General features: G+C 45.0%; 2 protein-coding genes and 1 long non-coding RNA gene across 3 annotated transcripts in view; 1 reads left to right on the forward strand and 2 right to left on the reverse strand.

Moving 5' to 3' along the window:
* LOC134518193 (uncharacterized) lies at positions 1 to 1,496 on the reverse strand. The gene is made up of 3 exons (XR_010071895.1): positions 1,388 to 1,496; positions 477 to 606; positions 1 to 94 (listed from the first exon to the last, which is right to left on the reverse strand). It is a non-coding gene; the product is annotated as an uncharacterized LOC134518193 (long non-coding RNA).
* GUSB (glucuronidase beta) lies at positions 976 to 12,745 on the forward strand. The gene is made up of 12 exons (XM_063340587.1): positions 976 to 1,230; positions 2,792 to 2,980; positions 3,342 to 3,523; positions 4,048 to 4,190; positions 4,705 to 4,892; positions 5,835 to 5,987; positions 6,780 to 6,958; positions 7,329 to 7,475; positions 8,668 to 8,752; positions 10,318 to 10,494; positions 11,107 to 11,242; positions 12,523 to 12,745. The coding sequence occupies exons 1-12, from the start codon at positions 991 to 993 to the stop codon at positions 12,678 to 12,680; spliced, it is 1,977 nt and encodes a 658-aa protein (XP_063196657.1). The 5' UTR covers positions 976 to 990; the 3' UTR covers positions 12,681 to 12,745.
* VKORC1L1 (vitamin K epoxide reductase complex subunit 1 like 1) overlaps positions 9,746 to 19,904 on the reverse strand; it is a 21,379-nt gene continuing 11,220 nt past the window's right edge. The window contains exon 3 of the mRNA XM_063340588.1: positions 9,746 to 19,230. Coding sequence (XP_063196658.1) covers positions 19,004 to 19,230 — 227 coding nt within the window. The 3' untranslated portion in view covers positions 9,746 to 19,003. The remainder of the gene's footprint in view (positions 19,231 to 19,904) is intronic.

Consider the following 19,904-nt stretch of genomic DNA (forward strand, 5'->3'; position numbering starts at 1 on the left):
ACCTTCACATGTCTCAGCCAACTAGACTTTCGCCTCTTCCTACCTGCCACTGTTCAGCATCTTGGGGGTCAATGCTGCATAACGTGTGGCCCTGCTGATTGAAAAAAGAAGGTGGTTTTAGCAGGTTATCATATCTCAATCTCTACCTTAAATAAACAGTTCATTATCACTGGTAGTCCCCATTCAACCCTCCACTTTTCTGATATCCTTATGTCACCAAGCCTTTCATTGTTCTGCAAAGAACTGAGCTGTTGCTTCTGTAATTGAATCAGGTAGAGCATGACTGACAGCTGCTTATTGCACATGGAGGTACATGTTCTCATCCAGGGATCAAACATAGGCTACAAATAAACCTACTGTAAAATTAAAATCAATCCAATGGCATTTCCGTCCTCCCTTGCCCTGTGACACTTTTCTCCATCCTGCTTTATTCCTAACAAAATTCTGAGGGATGTGGTTTGAATAGGAAAGGTTACCATGCTGCACAGATGAGTTCGGGCATGGTTTTCTAACGCAGATTTCACGTCCCCAAGACTCCGTCTGGTTTTCAGTGCTCTTCTTTGCAATTTCCAATAACTCCTTACCCTCCTGCTTCAACAAGTGACTCTGAAAATAAATAAAAGTAAGTAAGCAAGCAAGTAAATGAATCATAGAACGGTTTGGGTTGGAAGGCACCTTAAAGACCATCTCGTTCCACCCCCCTGCCCTGGGCAGGGACACCTCACACCAGCCCAGGTTGCTCCAAGCCCCGTCCAACCTGGCCTTGAACCCCTCCAGGGATGGGGTAATAAATAAAATAAAATATACTAAAAGAAAGAAATAAATGAAATAAACACACACAGACACCGTAAATCCAGCAATCCTAGACACAGCCCAACCCCTGCAAGCGTCTTTACGATGGCTTGGGCCGCCCCGGGCCCTGCTCGGGCCTTGCCGCGGCCCCTCCCGCCGGGGCGGGCCCTGCCCGTCGCGGTACTGCCCACAACCAAGATGGCGGCGGGAGCCTCAGCCGGCGGCGGCGGCATGGCGGGGGGCTGCCGCCTGCTGCTGCTGGGGCTGCTGGCGGGGCTGGGGCGGGCGGCGGCCCCGCCGGGAGGTATGCTCTACCCCCGGGACACCCCTTCCCGGGAGCGCAAGGAGCTCGGCGGCCTCTGGAGCTTCCGCGCCGACTTCTCGCCGGGCAGGGACGCCGGCTTCGCGCAGCGCTGGTACCGGCGGCCGCTCCGGCAGGTAGCGCGGGGCGGGCGGGGAGGGGGGTCTCCTCCCGGGAAGGGTCCCCTGCACACCGGGCTGCCTCCCCCTCCCGACAGCGGCCTTTCCCCCTCCCTTCCCCAGCGGGCTCGTCTCTCTGCAGAGGGTTTTCTTTAAAGGCTCGCTAATTACCCACCGGCTCTGATTAGCTGCTCCTCAAACTACAGCCACCTCCAGCTCCCACGCTGCCAAAGCAAGGCTGGCCTGGCACAGCACGAACCTGTCCTCTGCAGCACAGAATAAACAAAAAAGGTGCCTGGAAAGGGCACTCTGGGGTTATTTATTCCAAAGTAGCCACGTGCAGATAAACAAGTTGCAGCATAACTGAAATCCGTTGTGCAATTAACACCATAACGTACAAGAAAGAAGTTATGTGTTCTACATGTAAAATGTAGGCGTCCTTCATGGCTTCTGTTTTGGCCCTTTGGGCAACTTTTTGCCAAATTGCAGAAGACGCTGTGCTGCTAGCGGTTTTGGGAAGAGAGTGGCAGAGGAGCGGGATCCTGGCTAAAGGAGGGCTGAGAAGTGCGGGCTCAGCCTGCTTCAGCCATCAGAGAATCTCCTTGAAGGAGACGCACATTACCGCCATCCCCGCCAAAGGTTATCCTGTAGAGACTGGAAAACCCACTTCACCACCCAGGGATTTTCCTGCTGGGGTGTTCTGGTGTCGGACAAGGGCGCTGAGTGTCCCTGCAGGTCGGTGCTGAGTCAGCCACGCGCGTGATGCTCATCCCCAGGCGACCGGACCTTCCTCGTTCCGCTCCCCGTGGAAAGGTTTCCGTAGGAAAGGGGAAGCTCTCCAGCTGTGCGCTGCCGCAGCGCTCATTTCTGCAACATCATGAGTGCAGCAGGTGCTAAAAATGAACGGTTTTATGTTGCAATAGCATCTGATTTCCTCAGTGTTGAGTGTAGTACAGCACCGCCTGCCTATAATCCTCATATTAAAAATAAGCAAGTGAATTGACTCTCTCGCAATCCTGAGGAATCTGTGTTGCTTTCAGGGAGTGACAAAGGCTGGACTTGTCCCAGACAGTCTCCATGGACCTTACCTGGAAGGTCTGTCCCAAAATATCTGATACTTTTCCCACTCTCCTGCTCCAGGGTAGGCTCCCAGCCTGCCACGCAGCACCCTGTGCCAGTGAACGGGCAGCACACCAGCACTGCACACCAAACAGCTGGAGTTTGTGGGAAGTCCCAGGCTGAAACAATGACCTGGGCATTTATTTCCCCCCCACACACACACTTTTCTGATTCTGCAATACCAGAGCCATTAATAAAAGCAGTTCCCTATCATAAATCAGGAGGGGAAAAAGGATATGAGCAGCTTCTTCCTCTAGGAACAGGCCTGGTACCAAGTAGGACTTGTATAGGACCACACCAGTTTCTAAATAGGTTTTCCCAAGTATTTCCACTTGGCAAAGGGATTGGAAGGCTGTCAGTGGAAGGGGACACATCCAGCAGTACAGGTTGGACAATCAAGAGAGTAAAATTTGTTTTTGTAAATGATCTGTTTCTTCCCTTTCTGTGCAATTCCTGCCAGACCGGTCCCGTGATTGACATGCCGGTGCCTTCCAGCTTCAACGATATCACTCAAGATCCCAGCTTGGAGAACTACGTCGGCTGGGTTTGGTATGAGAAAGAGGTGCTGCTTCCTCTCCGATGGCTCCAGGACAACCTCAACACCCGAGTGGTGCTCCGTTTCGGTAGTGCCCATTACTACTCCATCGTGGTACGTTGCATGGGAGATTGTCCATGTGTTTCCAAAATCACACTGCGCTAAAATCTGTCCTGTGACTTCTTCAGCAAACACACCTCTTCCTAGATTTTATATCAGTTTGCTATTTTCTTACCTCTTGGCTGTTTTCCTCCAGCCAGGAACTTGACCATGTTTACCACGTCTCTCTTCTCTGATCCTCCAATATCAGGACTAGTAATTAAAACATTTCCTTGCTACAGGATCATCCCCAAACCATGTGTCTCAGTGACACTTGTACATGACCCAGACCTGGCTCCTTCCCATCTCCTTGCTACGCATACCACAAAACCCCAGTAACTCTCCCTCTTGGGCTCACGGGTGTCTTTTCCTGCAGTGGGTCAACGGAGTGCAAGTTGTGGAGCACGAAGGGGGCCACCTCCCTTTTGAAGCAGATATAAGCAGTATCGTCCAGGGCAGCCCAGGGATCCCCTGCCGCATCACTGTCGCGCTCAACAACACCCTGACACCCCACACCCTGCCTCCGGGGTCAATTCAGTACATGAATGACAAGACAAGGTGAGCTGTTAAAGCGCTGTACTGCTGAGCTTATCCCAGGGATGACAGAATGGAATTTATTCGGCTGCTGGTTCATAAGACCCTCCGAGCAACTTAGAAAAGCATTGTTTGTATTTATGCCAAAATTAATCAGTCGAGCAGGGAGGAGTTTAAGCTTTGGTGTTTTGAGGAGTCCACACTGAGTTATTGCATCTGTTTTATACACAGGGAACTGAAATTAAGTGATTTGCCAAGTTGAATCAACAGCAGATTTGAGAAGCTTCAGTTCAGCTGGAAACTGCAAGTCCCAGCTATCCTGAAGGATCAAACCTATTCAGTGCATTAGATGTTTGTTAACTGGTGGTTCCCTTCAGCGTAGCAGCAGTAGCACGACTGAGAGATAGCTCCATCCTGTTGTAAAGACTATTTTACCAGCTAGCATCTATTTTTACATGACTATTTTACATCGCTAGCGTCCATATGCTGCCTTCAGTTCTTGTATAATGAAACATAATGTAGCCATTTCTCCTGTCTTGCTCACTCAGGTATCCCAAGAACTATTTTGTACAGAACATCAGGTTTGATTTCTTTAATTATGCTGGAATCCATCGCCCGGTTGTGCTTTACACCACTCCTTCTGTCTACATAGATGATATTACTGTGACAACTACTTCATCAGAGAGTGTTGGTAGGTCCAGAACAATTACAGCAGCTATCTCAGGCTCCAAATGGAGCTGACAAGGGCAGCAGAGAAAATATACTGCAAAAGTCTGATTGAATTTGTTGCATAGTGGCTTTCTATTGAACCTGAGCTGGTCTATGGCACAGCTCAGCAGCTGCAAGAATATGATAAAGAGTTCAGAAGCAGTAAGAGAAAAAGAAGTGCTTGCAAGACACTACTGTTAAAGCGAAAGGATGATCAGGTGTTTCCCAAAGTAGAATTTCTCAGTAGGGGCAGTCTTCCTGCCACTTGAAGCAGGATTATCTCTAAGTAACAGAATTGTGTGATACACAAATCTGGATGGAAACTTCTGGACCCTAAGACAGACAGGTCATGCTTCCTACATTCTATTCACGCCACTCTGTTGTTGTTCTACATCTCCCTCATTTTTTAATGCTGCTGTATGTGAAAACCCTCCAACATTTGATGCATGCATTTTTCATGGCAGCCTCTGATTGTCTTTTTTTTCCCTTTGAACCAGCAATGGTGCAATATCAGGTGTCAGTTGTTGGCAGCACACTCTATTCCTTGTCCCTGAGTTTACGTGACCAAGAAGGGAAAGTGGTTGCTACAGGCGATGGGCCAGCTGGAGAGCTAAAAGTCCTGAACCCAAACCTTTGGTGGCCTTACCTGATGCACGAGAACCCTGGATACCGCTACTCCTTAGAGGTAACAGTGACATTTCTTCCTTTCTGTGTGTGTTCCCTCTGACTGTCTAATAGGGTTAAGGAACTCCCATATGGCCTATTTTCTGCACTCATCTTCTCCCGCAGATCCTGTTCATGTGACCAGAGTGGCATTGCTAATTAGACAGTAATGAAATCAAGCTTTGCCAGCTTCCTGGATGCTGAACTGAAAGGTCTGTTGGTGAGAAGAGGGGGGCATGCCTGGAGTGCACATACGCGCTCTCAGATGCTTGGCCTCCACGTTTAGGGCCAAATCAGTCCCTTGCAAGAGGACCATTTGGGACAATACAGGGGAGGAGATACCTCTAAAGCAGAGAGTCTCTGAGGAGCAGGCTGCTGACCACGTCCGCATGCTTTGCCATGCAGTGAGCTTTCTTCCCACCCTGCAAGAGTTCAGCGTCAATAGCATGAGCCTGGAAGACTGTGTGAGTAAGGACGAGCAGTGACGTTTAGGTGCAGAAATTAGGGCAGATGAGCTGCTGTGAGTTTCCAGGGGCTCAGGTTTGTAGCTCTTGTGAGCAGATGACGTTTCAGTTGTTGGCTGGTATCGAGGTGCAGAGAAGAAGAGGTGTACCGCTGTCTTGCTGGGGGGGATGAAATGGCCTGGATGTGTAAGGAGAAACAAAACTGAAGCTCTTGCGGTGAACAAGCCCCGGAAGGGTTATCCAGGCTTCGTTCTCCATCATTCTGCTTCCCCAGCTTGGATTCCTGTTTTCTGCTTAGTCAGACCTTGCTCCTTCCCTGAGGAGGCAGGTGGGGACCGCGAGAGGTGGCTGAAGCAGCGGTGAGGAGCAGGCAGGGTGCCGAGGCAGGGCTGGGAAATACGACGGGCAGCCAGGACAGCCCTTACAGCCAAGGGGGAGGGAGCACAGGGCATCCCTGCGAAGCCCAGCGCATCACTCGCGTCTCCCCTTTGGGAATCCAGGTGAAAATGCAGGCGCAGGTGAACGGGGCGTTGCTGGAGGACGTGTACACGCTCCCGGTCGGCATCCGCACCGTCCACGTCACCAGCACGCAGTTCCTCATCAACGGCAGGCCCTTCTACTTCCACGGCGTCAACAAGCACGAAGACGCAGACGTAAGTGTGCGGTGACGGTCTTGGGGGCACCTAATGGCACCTCGCTTTGTGCCATTGAGGCGGCAACAGCTCTTGCCTCCCCTTTCCACCCAAAGGGGCTGTTTCCTCACATCCTTCTCCCAGGCTGGGAGCTGCCAGGGTGAACATGAAGGGGACACGATGCCCAGTCCTGCCATAGTCCTTAACATCCCTCTCAGGGCCCGCGGGCGGGCGCGGGCTGTGCTGGCAGAGGAGCTAAACGACTCCCCGGCCATGGCTTCCAGTCAGAAATAGCGGCTCCCGGGTTCCCCACCCCGGGAAATGCCGGGGACAGCAGCCTCCGGCGGGGAAGGTCGGGGCTGCGAGGCGCGGCCCGGCCACAAGGCGGCCCCACAGCCGCGCCGGAGGCCGAGCCGCCCCGTCCCTCCCGCCCCGCCGCTCTCCTCAGGGGCGGCGGGAGCGCGGGCTCCCCTCGGGGGAAGGCGCAGAGCCCCGCCGGGCCGGGCCTCCTTCAGCCTCATGGCTAACATCTGTGAAGGGGCGGGAGAGGACGGCCTGGGCAGGGCAGGGCAGCTCCCCGAAGTGGCCAGTGCCAGCAGCTTGGCTGTAACCACCATCCCCTCTTGCCTCTCCAAACACCCAGGGGCTGAGCGTGCATGTGGCAGCATCCCTCAGCTGCAGTCTAGAAATGGCGCCCGGGGCTGGAAGCGCTCTGTGAGCGAGCAGGGCCGCAGTGGTGCCCAGCTAACATGCGAGGAGGAGCCCTGTCCCGGCAGTGCAATGGGGTGTGATGTCTCTGTCTCCCCCCGCCAGATCCGTGGCAAAGGCCTCGACTGGCCCCTGGTCGTGAAGGACTTCAACCTGCTGCGCTGGCTGGGGGCAAACTCCTTCCGCACCAGCCACTACCCCTACGCCGAGGAGATCATGGACCTGTGCGATGCCTACGGCATCGTGGTGATCGACGAGTGCCCGGGAGTGGGGATTAAAATGCCGTAAGCAATCGCTCAAATACCCTTCCCCTTGTTTCTGTCTTCGTCCCTGTCACCGTGGCCGCTCCCCTCCCGCAGTGCCCGTTGACCTGATAATGGAAGTACTTTGCTCTATTTAGAAATCGGCCCGTTGCGCCACGTGTGCCTGGTGAAGTTGGGCAACCGGAGGGCATTTTGCCACACGGCCGTCACGTCACTTGGTCTGGCTTGATTAACAAGCCCAAACCACAGCCCTGACTGTGCAGCAGGCGTTGGGGAAATAGGGCAGAAGCCATATTCAGCATTAAGGCTCAGAGGCTTGAGTTTTCACAGGGAAAGGCAAAGGGGATAGGTTTTATACCCTCACCGTATCTCTCTTCCTCTTGTCTATAAGCGAGAGCTTTGGGAACAAGTCCTTGCAGCATCATCTGGTTGTGATGGAGGAGCTGATCCGCAGGGATAAGAACAGGCCGTCCGTTGTGATGTGGTCAGTAGCCAATGAGCCGGCATCGGAGCTGCCCCCAGCAGCTTACTACTTTAAGTAAGTGCGTCTGCTTGTATACAGAGCTGAGGCTTGAATCTCGGCAGGTGATGCATCTTCTTCCTTTGGGATGGTACAGAGAAATAGCGAAGAGAGGGCAAGTGGTTTTTTTTGGGAACCCTGAAACGGTACCTGCAGATGCAAACTAAACGTGTAACCGCTGCACGTGTTGAAACGGATGCTCAGAACCGCACATCAGTCTCAATCTGCTGTTTCTGAACCAGTAAGCATCTGCAAAATTACCAGGAGTCCGTTTGGTCTGAGCATCTCTTCTTGACCTAAGGGTTCAGCAAAAGGAGACCTGATGGAGCCAGGATATTCCTTGTTAGCAATGGAAGACAAGTGCTAAATTCAAAGCTGAGAAATAATTGGCCTTTAGTTCTGAAGACAAGGTTCTTCGGTTAGTGCTAGTTATTTATTCTGTAGGGGATTGTAGGACACCCCACTGTAGGACTGTAGGACACCCCACTTCAAAGCCGCTGCTTCGAGTTCCTACAGACCCCTTGGGTTTATTTTTAAAGAGATTTAAGCTTTGGATAGCCAAGACTTGTCCCTGTAATGAGGTAGCAGCCTGTCCCTAGTACCTGTAAGCACATTAAGAGGTAACTGTGAGTTTTCGTTCTTTAGAATGATCCATCCACAACCTTCCTGCAATATCAAGAAGAGAGCTTCATCCTCCCATTCTCCCTCATCTCGGGTTTCCTCAAAAGCAGCCAACCTTTGGCTGCTCTGCCTGCTGTGCTGTAGGGCTGGGGCCTGGTGCTTTTGCAGGAACACATCCCGGGAGTTGCTTAGAAACTTTCCGCTGCCCTTCTCACATTTTTGTCTTCAAACTCACTGTCCCTTCTCCAGCTTCCAAGCTGCTGGCACCAACAGACAAATTAGCATGCCCGTGGTCGGTATAGTTTCATTCGGGTCTCTTTTTCAGGTGGGATAGCACCTGACTTTGTGACAGATAAAGGTCTCTTTGCCATCATATTTATACTCCTGCAGAACTGGATAGAATTGCAGGCACTTTATAGCAGAGGATCACTAAGTATCCTGTAGTATTTAATTAAAAATACTCTGCCTGCTAAATCAAAAGCAGCTCCAAATGTCTGAGGGGGGGTGGTGAAAGGAGAGAGAGCTTGGGGAAACGGGGCTGTGCTTCTCCATGCTGTTGTTGAAGTCTTGCTTTACTGTTTGCAAACAGGACAGTGATAGCTCACACTAAAGCTCTCGATCCCTCCAGACCAGTAACCTTTGTGACAGATGCTAATTACGCTCTTGACCGTGGTGTAAGTTTACTTTATTTCCTAGTTTATGTTTTTGGTTTTTTTTTTTTAATTCATACATTAAATTTCCTCTTCTTGTCATTTGTTTTATAGTCCTTTCCCCCCACCTTCCCAAGTTTACTGGAGATATTTAACAGGGAGAGGCAGAAGAAAACTTACTTTTTTGTTTCTAGTACAAAGCACCTTATCCTGTAGTTGTAGTCCAGCTGAAAAGAAATTATCTGTAAGAGAGAAGAACAGTTTGTTGTCTTGAATGAAGTATTAAGGATCAGAGCTCTGGATGCCATTAACATTGTCATGCTTTGCTATTCCATTGATTGGGTTTTCACTTGCGATTAAACCAAAGCTTAAACCTCTTTAAAATGCTAACAGCCCTTGTGGAAGTCTAAAGAAGGAAGCTTTGCTTTAATACTTGCTTAAACTGCTCTAGATCTTCTTTGGCAAATGTCTGTTAATGCTGAATAATCTAGCAGCTCTTCCAGCTTCATATTAAAGTCCTAGAGCTGTATAAACAGCCAAAAGGCACTTTTCCTGGATGTCTGTGCCTTAAGCTGGCCACAGCATGAACCAAAGATCTTTAACACACATAAGTTTGCTTCCGGGGTAGTTCCTATGTAATTTTTAATTTTTCAAGATGGCTTTGTAATACTTGTCACTACTGTACAAGAAACACTTCTAGCAGGCAGATTTGTAGGTACATGATACTGCCACACATCCCCACTACAGGTTACACTTTGTGGGGTTTTTTTGCAAGCTGTCCTACAATTAGCAGGAGTGACCTTCTGTAACTCCGAGAGGTCTGTTCCTCCCCACTCCAGGAAAATAAAACTGATGGCTCTAGTTTTGAGGGTGCCCCGCAGGGATCTGCTCTTGGCTACCGCTGCTTCCTCAGGCACGCACACCCAGACCCTGACGGCCCAGCCCCACGAGCGTGTTCTGACTAGCTTGAGGAGACGCAGGAAAACAGAACCAAAGAACAGATCTCATACACTGAGGTGATATTAGAACTTTTTTTTCCTTTTATTACAAAACATGTTAAGAGAACATTGAACAAGTTACATACAACATCACTTTATCTTTAGTGGGCTTTGTGCCCTTTTATCATACTGTCCATGTGGTAGAAATGGCATATAACTTGCAGAATGCTTAGTCTTAGTATTGCACCACTGATGCACAAATTTAGTTGCTAGTCAAAATATTTGACCACTAACTTGATAATCACATTCCAATACTCAAAAAGTACATCTAAATGTACCAGCAAGCCAGAGACATCTTGGAAACTCAAAAACTTCTAACAAACCTGAGGATGAAATGGGTTGATCTCGTTTAACTCTTTGACTCCCTACATCTGTATGAAAAACGCCAAATTTATGCACTATTAGCTTATTATCTTGCTTTTTTTCATGGGAAAAAACGTCACGTTGGGAGGGCCTGAGCAGTGGGGGAAGACTCTATTGTGTAATGAAACTGCATTCCATGAAATAAACCAAAAGGCGGATTTAGCTTTATGAGTGAAGGTTGTCTACCCTGAGCCCTGTGACAAAACACTCTCCCCTTGTTTTCTGTAGGCTCCTTATGTGGATGTCATTTGTGTAAATAGCTACTTCTCCTGGTATCACGACCCAGGCCACCTGGAAGTTATTCCACTACAACTCACAACACAGTTTGAGAACTGGTATAAAACCTACCAAAAACCCATTATCCAGAGTGAATATGGAGCAGACTCGGTTCCTGGACTTCACAGCGTAAGTGTTATAGATGCCCTAGATGGAAAAAAGCACTGCTCTTCTTATAGGGTCAGTAAAATTTAAGTAGAAGAGGTTGAGCCTGACTCCTTAGTTTTGAGCTGCAGTAGCTTGTGAGTGTCTGAAATACTCCAGGATTGTAATCCTGCTACACTGAAACGAATGAGCTTTGCCACTGACTACCAAAGGTTAGATTCTACCTAAAGAGAAGTTTTTAGCTCTGAGCACTGTGAAATCTGTACTTCGGCATTTGCAGACAACACTTAATGGGAAGATACAACACTGGAGAGCAAACATCCATTTCATGATGCTGTCCTGCATAGAAGGGGGTGGCACTCCTGTCTATACCTGTCATGGTAAAGCACCATTACCAAGCAACACCACAAACTCCCCCAAAATATATCTGGCATTATGTTTGTACTTTATGTGCGTCTCCCATTGTAACGTCAGTAGTTGCTATTCATCACTAGACAGCCATTGTTAATGCAGCGGCAATGAAAAGACCAAGCAATCCTAAAGCAGGTCCCCAATAACTAGGAAGTGAACATACCGAGCCTTTGCTGAGATTAACTGTCACCTTAATTCAAGGCCACCTCTTTTTCCTGGCTGTAGGATCCACCTCTTATGTTCAGCGAGGAGTATCAGAAAGCTATGCTAAGAGAGTACCATTCCATTTTTGACAAAAAGAGGAAAGAGTACGTGATTGGGGAGCTCATATGGAATTTTGCTGATTTCATGACTAATCAAGGTAAGCTTATATTTATATTCTAACCAACTCTCCATCCTCCCTGCAAGTTTAAAATGGTTTATGACACACAAAGAATATTGCGCTGTAGGGTAGGAGAAAAGGGCCCTCTGCTTACCAAGACAGAGCGCAGCTGGTTTCTGTGACAAAGTCCGGCATGAGCGAAGCAAGAGGAAAGGTCCTGCCTGTACTTAATGAGTCCCCTCTCTCCAGCTTGAGCTCCTAGATGTCCCACCTGCAAAGATGTTCCCCAGAACATGAGACAACGCACTAGGGCGGAATGCCAGGGAAGCTTGTGAGCAAACCCAGATGACTTTATTTCTTGGCCATCCTCAATTCAGAGCTTCAGTCAGCTGTTAGGGATGTGTCTCACTCGCTTCGTATTTCATCTACAACTGCCCTTAGTAACACAGCACCTTAAATAACGTATTATTAACTTGGTAGAGGTTTAGCAAGAGAGGACCTGATGCCACACTGGTAGACGACTGTCTATCATGATGCTCCATCCACTATTAATAAATGATAAGTGCATTTGCAAAGTATGGAGCATTACTTAATCTACAGTGCAGACAGTCACACAGAAATTAAAACAATTACAACTCAAAGGAGACCTAGTAAGGAACCAGTTATGCATATGCCACCTGCCGTGAGTTAGGGTGGTGAACAGTCAGTGTTAATTTCAGGCAGAGAAACACCATTAAGAATAATCTGTAGAGCACCAATATAGGTATTAGAAAACTAAGTCATCGTAGAGAAGCGGTCAGAAAAGTAGTATCGATTTCAAATAGGACGATGGAGAAAATGTAGACAGGTTCATATACACATATGTAGTTCCAGTCTCTCTACATGTTGCGATCTTCTTCTCTAGTTTCCTATCAAAACTAAAATAGGCAAAAAGGATATGGACACCACTAAAGGACAGTACAGGCAAACGGTTAGTAATCAACATTTTCACCATCAAATTTCAAAGTGGAACTAATGGCAGAAGAAACATCTGCTGTAAATATAATACTGATCAAGTTAATGGGCACACCTGAACTGTCATCAACTTACCAGTTGTAAATACAATGAATTGCAGCTATATTGCTCAGTTACATCAATTAATCTTGCCAAGATAACGCAAGTTACATTTGCCAAGTTCCCTGTTGTACCTGACTATGTGTAGAAGAAAGTGCATAGGTCTCTTCCACCTAACCTGATTAGCATGTACATCATAACAGTTCACAGCTGGGGATATAAGAGCATTTTATATATACTTGCTTTATTTTATAACTTCTCTGCAGGGACCACACGTGTCTTGGGGAACAAGAAAGGAATATTTACCCGCCAACGACAGCCCAAATCAGCTGCATTTGTTCTTAGAGAAAGATACTGGAAGATTGCAAATGAATCAAGCTGTCTTCCTCCTATAATAAAATCACATTCCCTCTTTCTAAAGTGAAATCAAAAGGTATAGCGGCTGGGTGCTATACTGAACTTGTTCATTAAATTTCTGTTTAAATAATACTTATGCCTGTCTCAAGTCTTGCAAGTCTACTGCAATTTCTAGTCCATCTGAATTAGTGACTATGATACAAAGCAGATCAGAAACACTAGTTTCCTACGCTTAGCCATGTCTGTAGGCTTCCTGTTTCCAGGTACTAAAATGAATATTCAGAGTTTCAAGGAACTGAAGTTAGAGATCCTGACTGAGGTATCTGTTTATGGCAAAAATGAATTAAAATAAATTACATGATACAAATCAATGCTGAAGACTTAAAAAAAAAAAAATCCCAGTTACTCTAAATGAACATCACATCCTTCCAATGCAAATGAGGTTTTCCAGTTATACTCCCCTAACAGTTAACGCTACTCAGATCACAGCAAATTGTCCACAGGATTAACGGACGAGAACAATTTAAATAGCTTCTCTGGCTGGACAGAAAGTACGTGGCTGGCTGAGAAATCCTGAGAATTCACAGCATTCAGGAAGTGTATGAACCACCACTTCTGTGAGGATATCCAACGCACTCCAATACAGCATGGAATTCTTACTACAGCAGCAAGGTGGAATATTTTAGATAAGTAGGTACTACATCAACTGAACTTTGTTTAAAACTATTTATTTTAATCACAGTACCAGAACTGTCGCTATTAGATACGGTTTTACCTTCCAGCACGGAAGGGCTTCCTTCATATTCAATTGTCGCTATGCACTACAGTAACAGTAGTCTAGAGAGTAAGTTTGATCTAAACCTTTTTGATACTGGCCTGAAGCATCCTGGGGTAGGGTGATGTGTAAATTAATGTGCACGCACTACTTTAGACAGTGATGTAGTGTAGTAACATCCCTTTCATGCGGCACACCAGTCTTAGAGGACTCTAAAGGCCAGGCTTTAGGCTGTGCTAGATTCTGCCAATACCCACAGAAGAGCTCAGCAGACTTAGTCTGCAACCTTCTTATTGCAACATCCCAGCGTGGTCCCAAGAGCAGCGTCACCCGTAGCAGAACTACAAGATTGGAGGCTGCCTACTGAATTTTGGAAGTTGGCACAATTACGTAGTTTCATTATTCCAATTCACAGATAACTGTGTGAAACTGTTGCTCTGACTATTTTTCCTGCAACTGGCTCTTCTGCTAGTACCTCAAGAAAAGGACCAAAACATCTGCCAGTATAAAGAAAATATTTGCTCTTATGTTGTGTCTTGGCCGAATTCCCTTTCCTTTAGATGTGGTACATTAGAAACCAACACCACCTTCCACATTGCCACAGGCAGAATAAGGACATACACGTTCACTGCAGATTTCAATTTCTCTTGCGTTTTTAAGGGAAAAGAAGAAACATACTATCAATATTCTTTATGGTTATACCACCTTAGGTCTACAGATTTTCTATATAACTAAAAACCCAGAGTGTAAACATCTATCCGTAGTAAGAAGACGCTTGCTCAAGTGTACCATGGTGTAAGAGTGAATGCCATATTTAAGCCCACTGCTAGTGTTTGAAAGCAATTTCAACTTCTCGATCTCTAGACATAAATTTTTTTAAACCGTCTTCTTCCCCATTTCAACAGACATGACGTACCAACAGCTGCCACATCAAAATACAGATAAAGATTTGACATTGTTAACGCGTTACAGACTGGGGCTCAGATCCCTGGGATAACGCACAGCGCTTGCGGTTGCAGAAGAGAAAGCTATTACTTTAGTTCAGTCCAACAAGACAGATGCAAAGTTGAATATCCACATGTATGGTAAGCACACGCTTCAGCACATTTCGGAGTCGTAGCTCCTGCTTGTTCTCAACAGCTCAGTGCAATTGTAAACACAACCCGCCTTATCCAGCCCTTCCCCAAAGCCCCCTCCCTCCCCCCCCAAATCCAGGAAAACACACAGCAGTTGCCAGATACTTTGTGATCTTGTCAGAGTGCAGTTAAAGCACACCTACAGAACCAAGGAAAGCATGAAGCGATAAAAATAACATACTTAACAGTTTTTTTTGTGCATGTTGCTTCAAGAACTGTAAACAGTTAAAGCCTCAAGCCAATGCTGCTCAACCTTTACACACCCATGTGCACACAACATTCAGCAAGACACGATGAAGCTGCAGAAATTCTATAAACTGGTATCTCTGGGGACCCAGGTGCTTTAACCCTTCTACTGCTAATACACAATGTCTTTGAAAAAAAAAAATAAAAATCACAACTTAGTACATTTCTAGAAACAGAATTACAGTACTGACTTTAAAAACAGTTTCTAAGGCTCAGACTGAGTCCAAAAAGGCCTCTGATTGGGTTCATTCAAGCTCTTATGTTTCAACTGCATGAATGCAGCATAAGAATGATTGCAGCAAGACGTCCACAGGTAATTTCTACATTTATTTTTTTATACCAAAAAAGTTATGTGCAACAAATAGAATTCGTACATATTTACATTGTTTTACCTGTTAGCAAAATTGTATCCTAAACCTCCAATAGAGAATCTCTCAACCTATATTGATAAAAGGAACATCTGCCCAATGACTCCATTTAAATGGATGTTTAATTTGGAGTTTAAAGCACTAGTAATAAATAGTTGATGGAACATATTATACAGAACAAACACCTAATATTTAGGCCATGCTTAATACAGTTTTATGGTAACAGAATACTTCATCTTTTCTGGACCAGCTTTGTCTAGATCACCTTTAAACAACATTGGCAAAACCAAAGCTATTGGATCTCTCTTTGACTTTAGCCCATATAAATTAGGAGCATCAAGTGCTGCCTGAAGCACCTCGCCAATCCTTCTGGAGAATCGAGAGACTGTACAGCAGAAGACAAATGCATACTACGGTATGCAGAAATCTCCTCGTAAGAGAGATCTGCTGTCACATTAGAGATCAGAGGTGGCAGGGAATGTTTCATTGGCCTTAGCTTCACAAACACTTTACAGTAAGAAACTTCCAAGAACATTCATTTCCTAAACAAGACTTGAATGCTTCGTTGGCCTTAAGAGTAGCAAGTACCTTACAGTAAGAGGATTTGGGGAATGTTTGATTCCTAAGCAGGTTTTGGGATGAGGTTCTTTTGCCTTTCCAATGGGCCTCTCCCTGCAGGACTTCTGAGAGCCGGGAGGGGGAGGGGGGGGAAAGCCCAAATTCAGAACCACCATTTACAGATTATTATTTTTTTCCCCTCCGTTCTCATTGTTGAGACCACAACCAGAATCTGTGTAATGATGCTGCTGTCCCCCTGTCTCTCTGCCAGAGCAGGTATTATTGATTAGCTTTTTTACCCATAATCTTGTACCCTCAAGATTTCTCAGAATTTGTGCCTACAGATGCATAAGGCTCAAAGTAATACCGAGCACATATTTGCCACAACATTTGTTTCGGATGGGGGACAGGCAGGGGGGCAGTTGCATGAAGCACTCGTCAGATCTCCATCACATCGCTAATTTTAACCTGAGCCATTTTACTGGAAGAAATATGCTGTTTCTATCATTGAGAGCAACGAGGAAAGAGTCAAAGAACTGGAAGCAAAAAGGTCCAAATTTCTACTACTAACATTATTTTGCCCTTTATTCAGGCCAACTGCATTTCTGAAGCACAAGAGAGAAAGTAGAAGAGTTAGGGCCACTTCTAGCAAATCACTTCCAGTAAAAAGTAACTGCAAGAAAAGCACACAAGACAAGAGAGTTCACAATTAAGGATCAGATTTGCAAGATCGTGCACGAAGTGTAGCTGCAAATTCTTCCAGAGACCAAACTCAATTTCCATTTGATCCCTAAGTGCACACAAACAAGGACTGCAGACACGACTGCTCAAAATCTGGCCCTAAACAATTTTACTAAACAAACTGAATTAACAGACTATGCCCACACAGACAAGCACAAGACACAGTGAAGTTAGTCAACACCTAGACTTTCAGCTGATGGGGCTTTTTTCCTTTTTTTTTTTCTCTTTTTCTTGGTGTAGTACACCCAGAAATTGGACCAAGTAATCATTGATTATACTTGTCTCCACTGCTGCTTGTTCTGAGATATTAGCACTGCGACTAACCATTTCAGGCAGCACGTGTTCACCTCTTCCTTGGATGAAAAGACGCCTTTAGTGTAGATCACAGGAATGCATCAAAAGAAATCTATTCAACATATTAAACAGTGATATTGCCTCAGGGCTTGCAAGAGAACAAAGCGAAGCCTTGAGGGACCAGTTGAACATCATTCACTCCCCTCATATCAAAGTTCAAGGCATTTGAGAGACAGAACTAAACATCAAGACAAGCTTTAACTATACTCCGGTCAATACAAAACGCATTTAATGAATTGTTGTCTAAAACTGTTAGACAAGAGGGACAAGTAATTTAGTGTTACATGCAACAGATGTCTGTTAGTCATACCACAGAACTCTATACATAAAAGCAGTTTCCACCTACATCCTTGATACAAACCAGGGAATTACTTCAGTAGTAATTTAAATACTATTTTGTGAATTCAATCTAAAAATTCTATTTTCTCTACGGAACACTGCATGTTTCACAGTCAAGTTTATCCTCAGCAATTTAGTGTTTATAATCCACTTAGCCATACAACATAAGTGTCTCTCTGACATTCATGTTTAAGAAAAAAATCCTAAAATTAAGTTAAACTAATTCTTTAAATAAATGGGTACGCAGTTGGAATTCTTCATATTTAGAAGCTGACAAGGGCAAAAAGCAGCACAGCACCAATTACAGAAAGTAGCTGAACCTACACATTTTGGTGTCACAGAGTCTGAAACACAAGTATTTTACTTTTTCGGAATCACACCGTCAGCCTTCTATCACGTTGATTCAACTGAAACAATATTGCTACCACTTCTCGGTCTAAAAACTAAAATAGATCTCTTAATACTTTTCTATCCCCAGCAATTTTGCTGGGAATTTTGTTTGTTTGTTTGTTCATTTTTAAAGCAAGGACACTTCTGCCTGCCAAGTTCAACACAAAGTATTTGGTTTAAGATTTTAAGACAGAAGGCACTTCTAATATTCAGCCTTAGAATACTGAGTGCAGAAACAACATTTACAATTTTGTTCCTTGGTTTAAATCTGCAGTTTAATTTTTTTTTCCAATTATAGTTATTAGAGAGAGCAATGATAGCGCTATATCACATTTCATTTTCGGGAGCGCATTTACTTACTTATCCCACTAAACAGGTTTCCCTTCCAAGGGATCTTACGCGCGTCAGGCCTAAAGTTCATTTCCCAATATAGCACAAGCCAAAGATCCTGACGAAGATCAATTAAGTAACTGCTTCTTCAGTGCACTACTTGGTTATCCCACTCAGTCAGTGGTTTCCACTGCAAAATGCCATTTTATACTGCAGCAATTATACAACATCAAACATTAGTAACACTGGCTGTCTGACCGCAGTTCAAAAATGAAACAGCTCTGCATGGAAATTAAGTCCTTTCAAAGAGCACTCTTGGACACACCAACCCCCAATCTGCATATAATATCCTGGCGGCAGCTTCCTAGTGACCACATTAAGCTATTTTCATTCTGTACAGAAATTAGTGAAGTTGTGGTTTCATGAACATACTTCAGGTTTCAGCTTTAATTCCATTTTCATTACTGGAGACAAAAAAACCCAAACAAAACCACCATGGAACAAAACCTAACCATCATTCTTGAGAAAGCACTAGCAGTTAATGCAGCAACACGGTGTTCTCTAGAGAGATCACTTCTTCCATCACGTCAGTCGACTATCAGCAGAACGCTCTGACAGCTCCTAGGCTAACGAAACTGATTGTACAGTGAGTTCTCCAGGGATGAAACCAATATTTCTAATTTTATTTACAGTATAAGTCCTAGTCAAATCTAAGTCCATCAGCTAAAAAAAAAAAAAAGTAATACACATACTGTAAACATGGCAACATTAAATATGGTAATACTAGTCTAGAATATTTAATGTCATGATCACATCTTGTTATACCTGAATTTATATACAGGATATTTTATAGCAAGTGTTACCCACTTCACAAGTGGAGGGGGAAGAGAGAGAGTCTAGGTTTTGCTGTGGCTAAAACTCCTTCAAAGTAAAGTTAAAGCTTGTCTTTGATTGTATTAGAGCTTTCTTTCATAACCACATTTAAATTGAAGATTAGCACAAAAAAATTATCTAGGGCCCCTTCAAATTTATAATTAAAAATTCAGTTATGATTCTCAGGGAAAGTGTCTGATATGGAGAATAAAAAGTTACTGCAAAATAAACTTAATGGAAGTTGGGTCTTCAGACTGTCAGTCAAGAGTTCAAACAGGCGTTATTCCTGTTTGGGTTGGAGTTGCCGTTTCCAGGCCTCGTTCAAATAAACTAGTCGTTTGTAGTTGATGATAAAGAGAATGAAGTTCAGCAAATATGTGATGACGCAGACAATGCAAAATTCCTTCAGCACGAAGTACAGAATGTATGCCAAGTACAGTGACCCTACTACAGACACTATGGAGGATGTCATGAGGATTAGAGCTGCTACTGCACTTGCTGTCATACCTGCAACGAGAGAGAGAAAGTTACTACCGCTGCTCTCATTTCCCCCCCTTCCACACAAAGCAAAAAAGCCTGAGCACTAATTCAAACTGAAGGCTACTCAGCAAAGTTTGTTTTTTTTACATAAAAGTCTGTTTAAAATACCATGAGTTCAAGATGGCTGACAAATCGCTATTTGGAGGGGAGCTTCTAGGTTCTGTACGACAGTCCTTTGATAAGAAGTGTGTGTTGTATTTACCATCTTCCGTATTCCTGAGTTATGGGAAAGTTACAGGCTGGTCAAGTTATGTCTATCAATATTAATAGCTTTATAGCATATAGTGACAAAGAAATATGCATACATTACACTTCATGCACTTTTTTGCCTGCTATCTCTATTCCTCCTGCAAAACTTGTAACTTCCATTTTTATTTCTTCTCTTTTCTATTGTGCAATCCAGTGCTAAATATACTTAAGGCAGCAACTGTCTTGAAGCTTATATTATTAATAGCATAGCAGGAGAAAATGCAATTGCTCTTGTTATCAGTTGGGTTTTTACGCCCTTTGGAAAGATGTATCATCAGACTGCTGCTTAGAAAAAAAAAAAATCACATGCATTTATCTGGTCTCTTGCAGATTGCACAATGTATAATGCACTACTCTCATCACCACAGACCTGTTACATACTTTAGGCTCTA

This window comes from Chroicocephalus ridibundus, chromosome 7 (assembly GCF_963924245.1).
Source record: "Chroicocephalus ridibundus chromosome 7, bChrRid1.1, whole genome shotgun sequence".
NCBI lineage: Eukaryota > Metazoa > Chordata > Aves > Charadriiformes > Laridae > Chroicocephalus > Chroicocephalus ridibundus.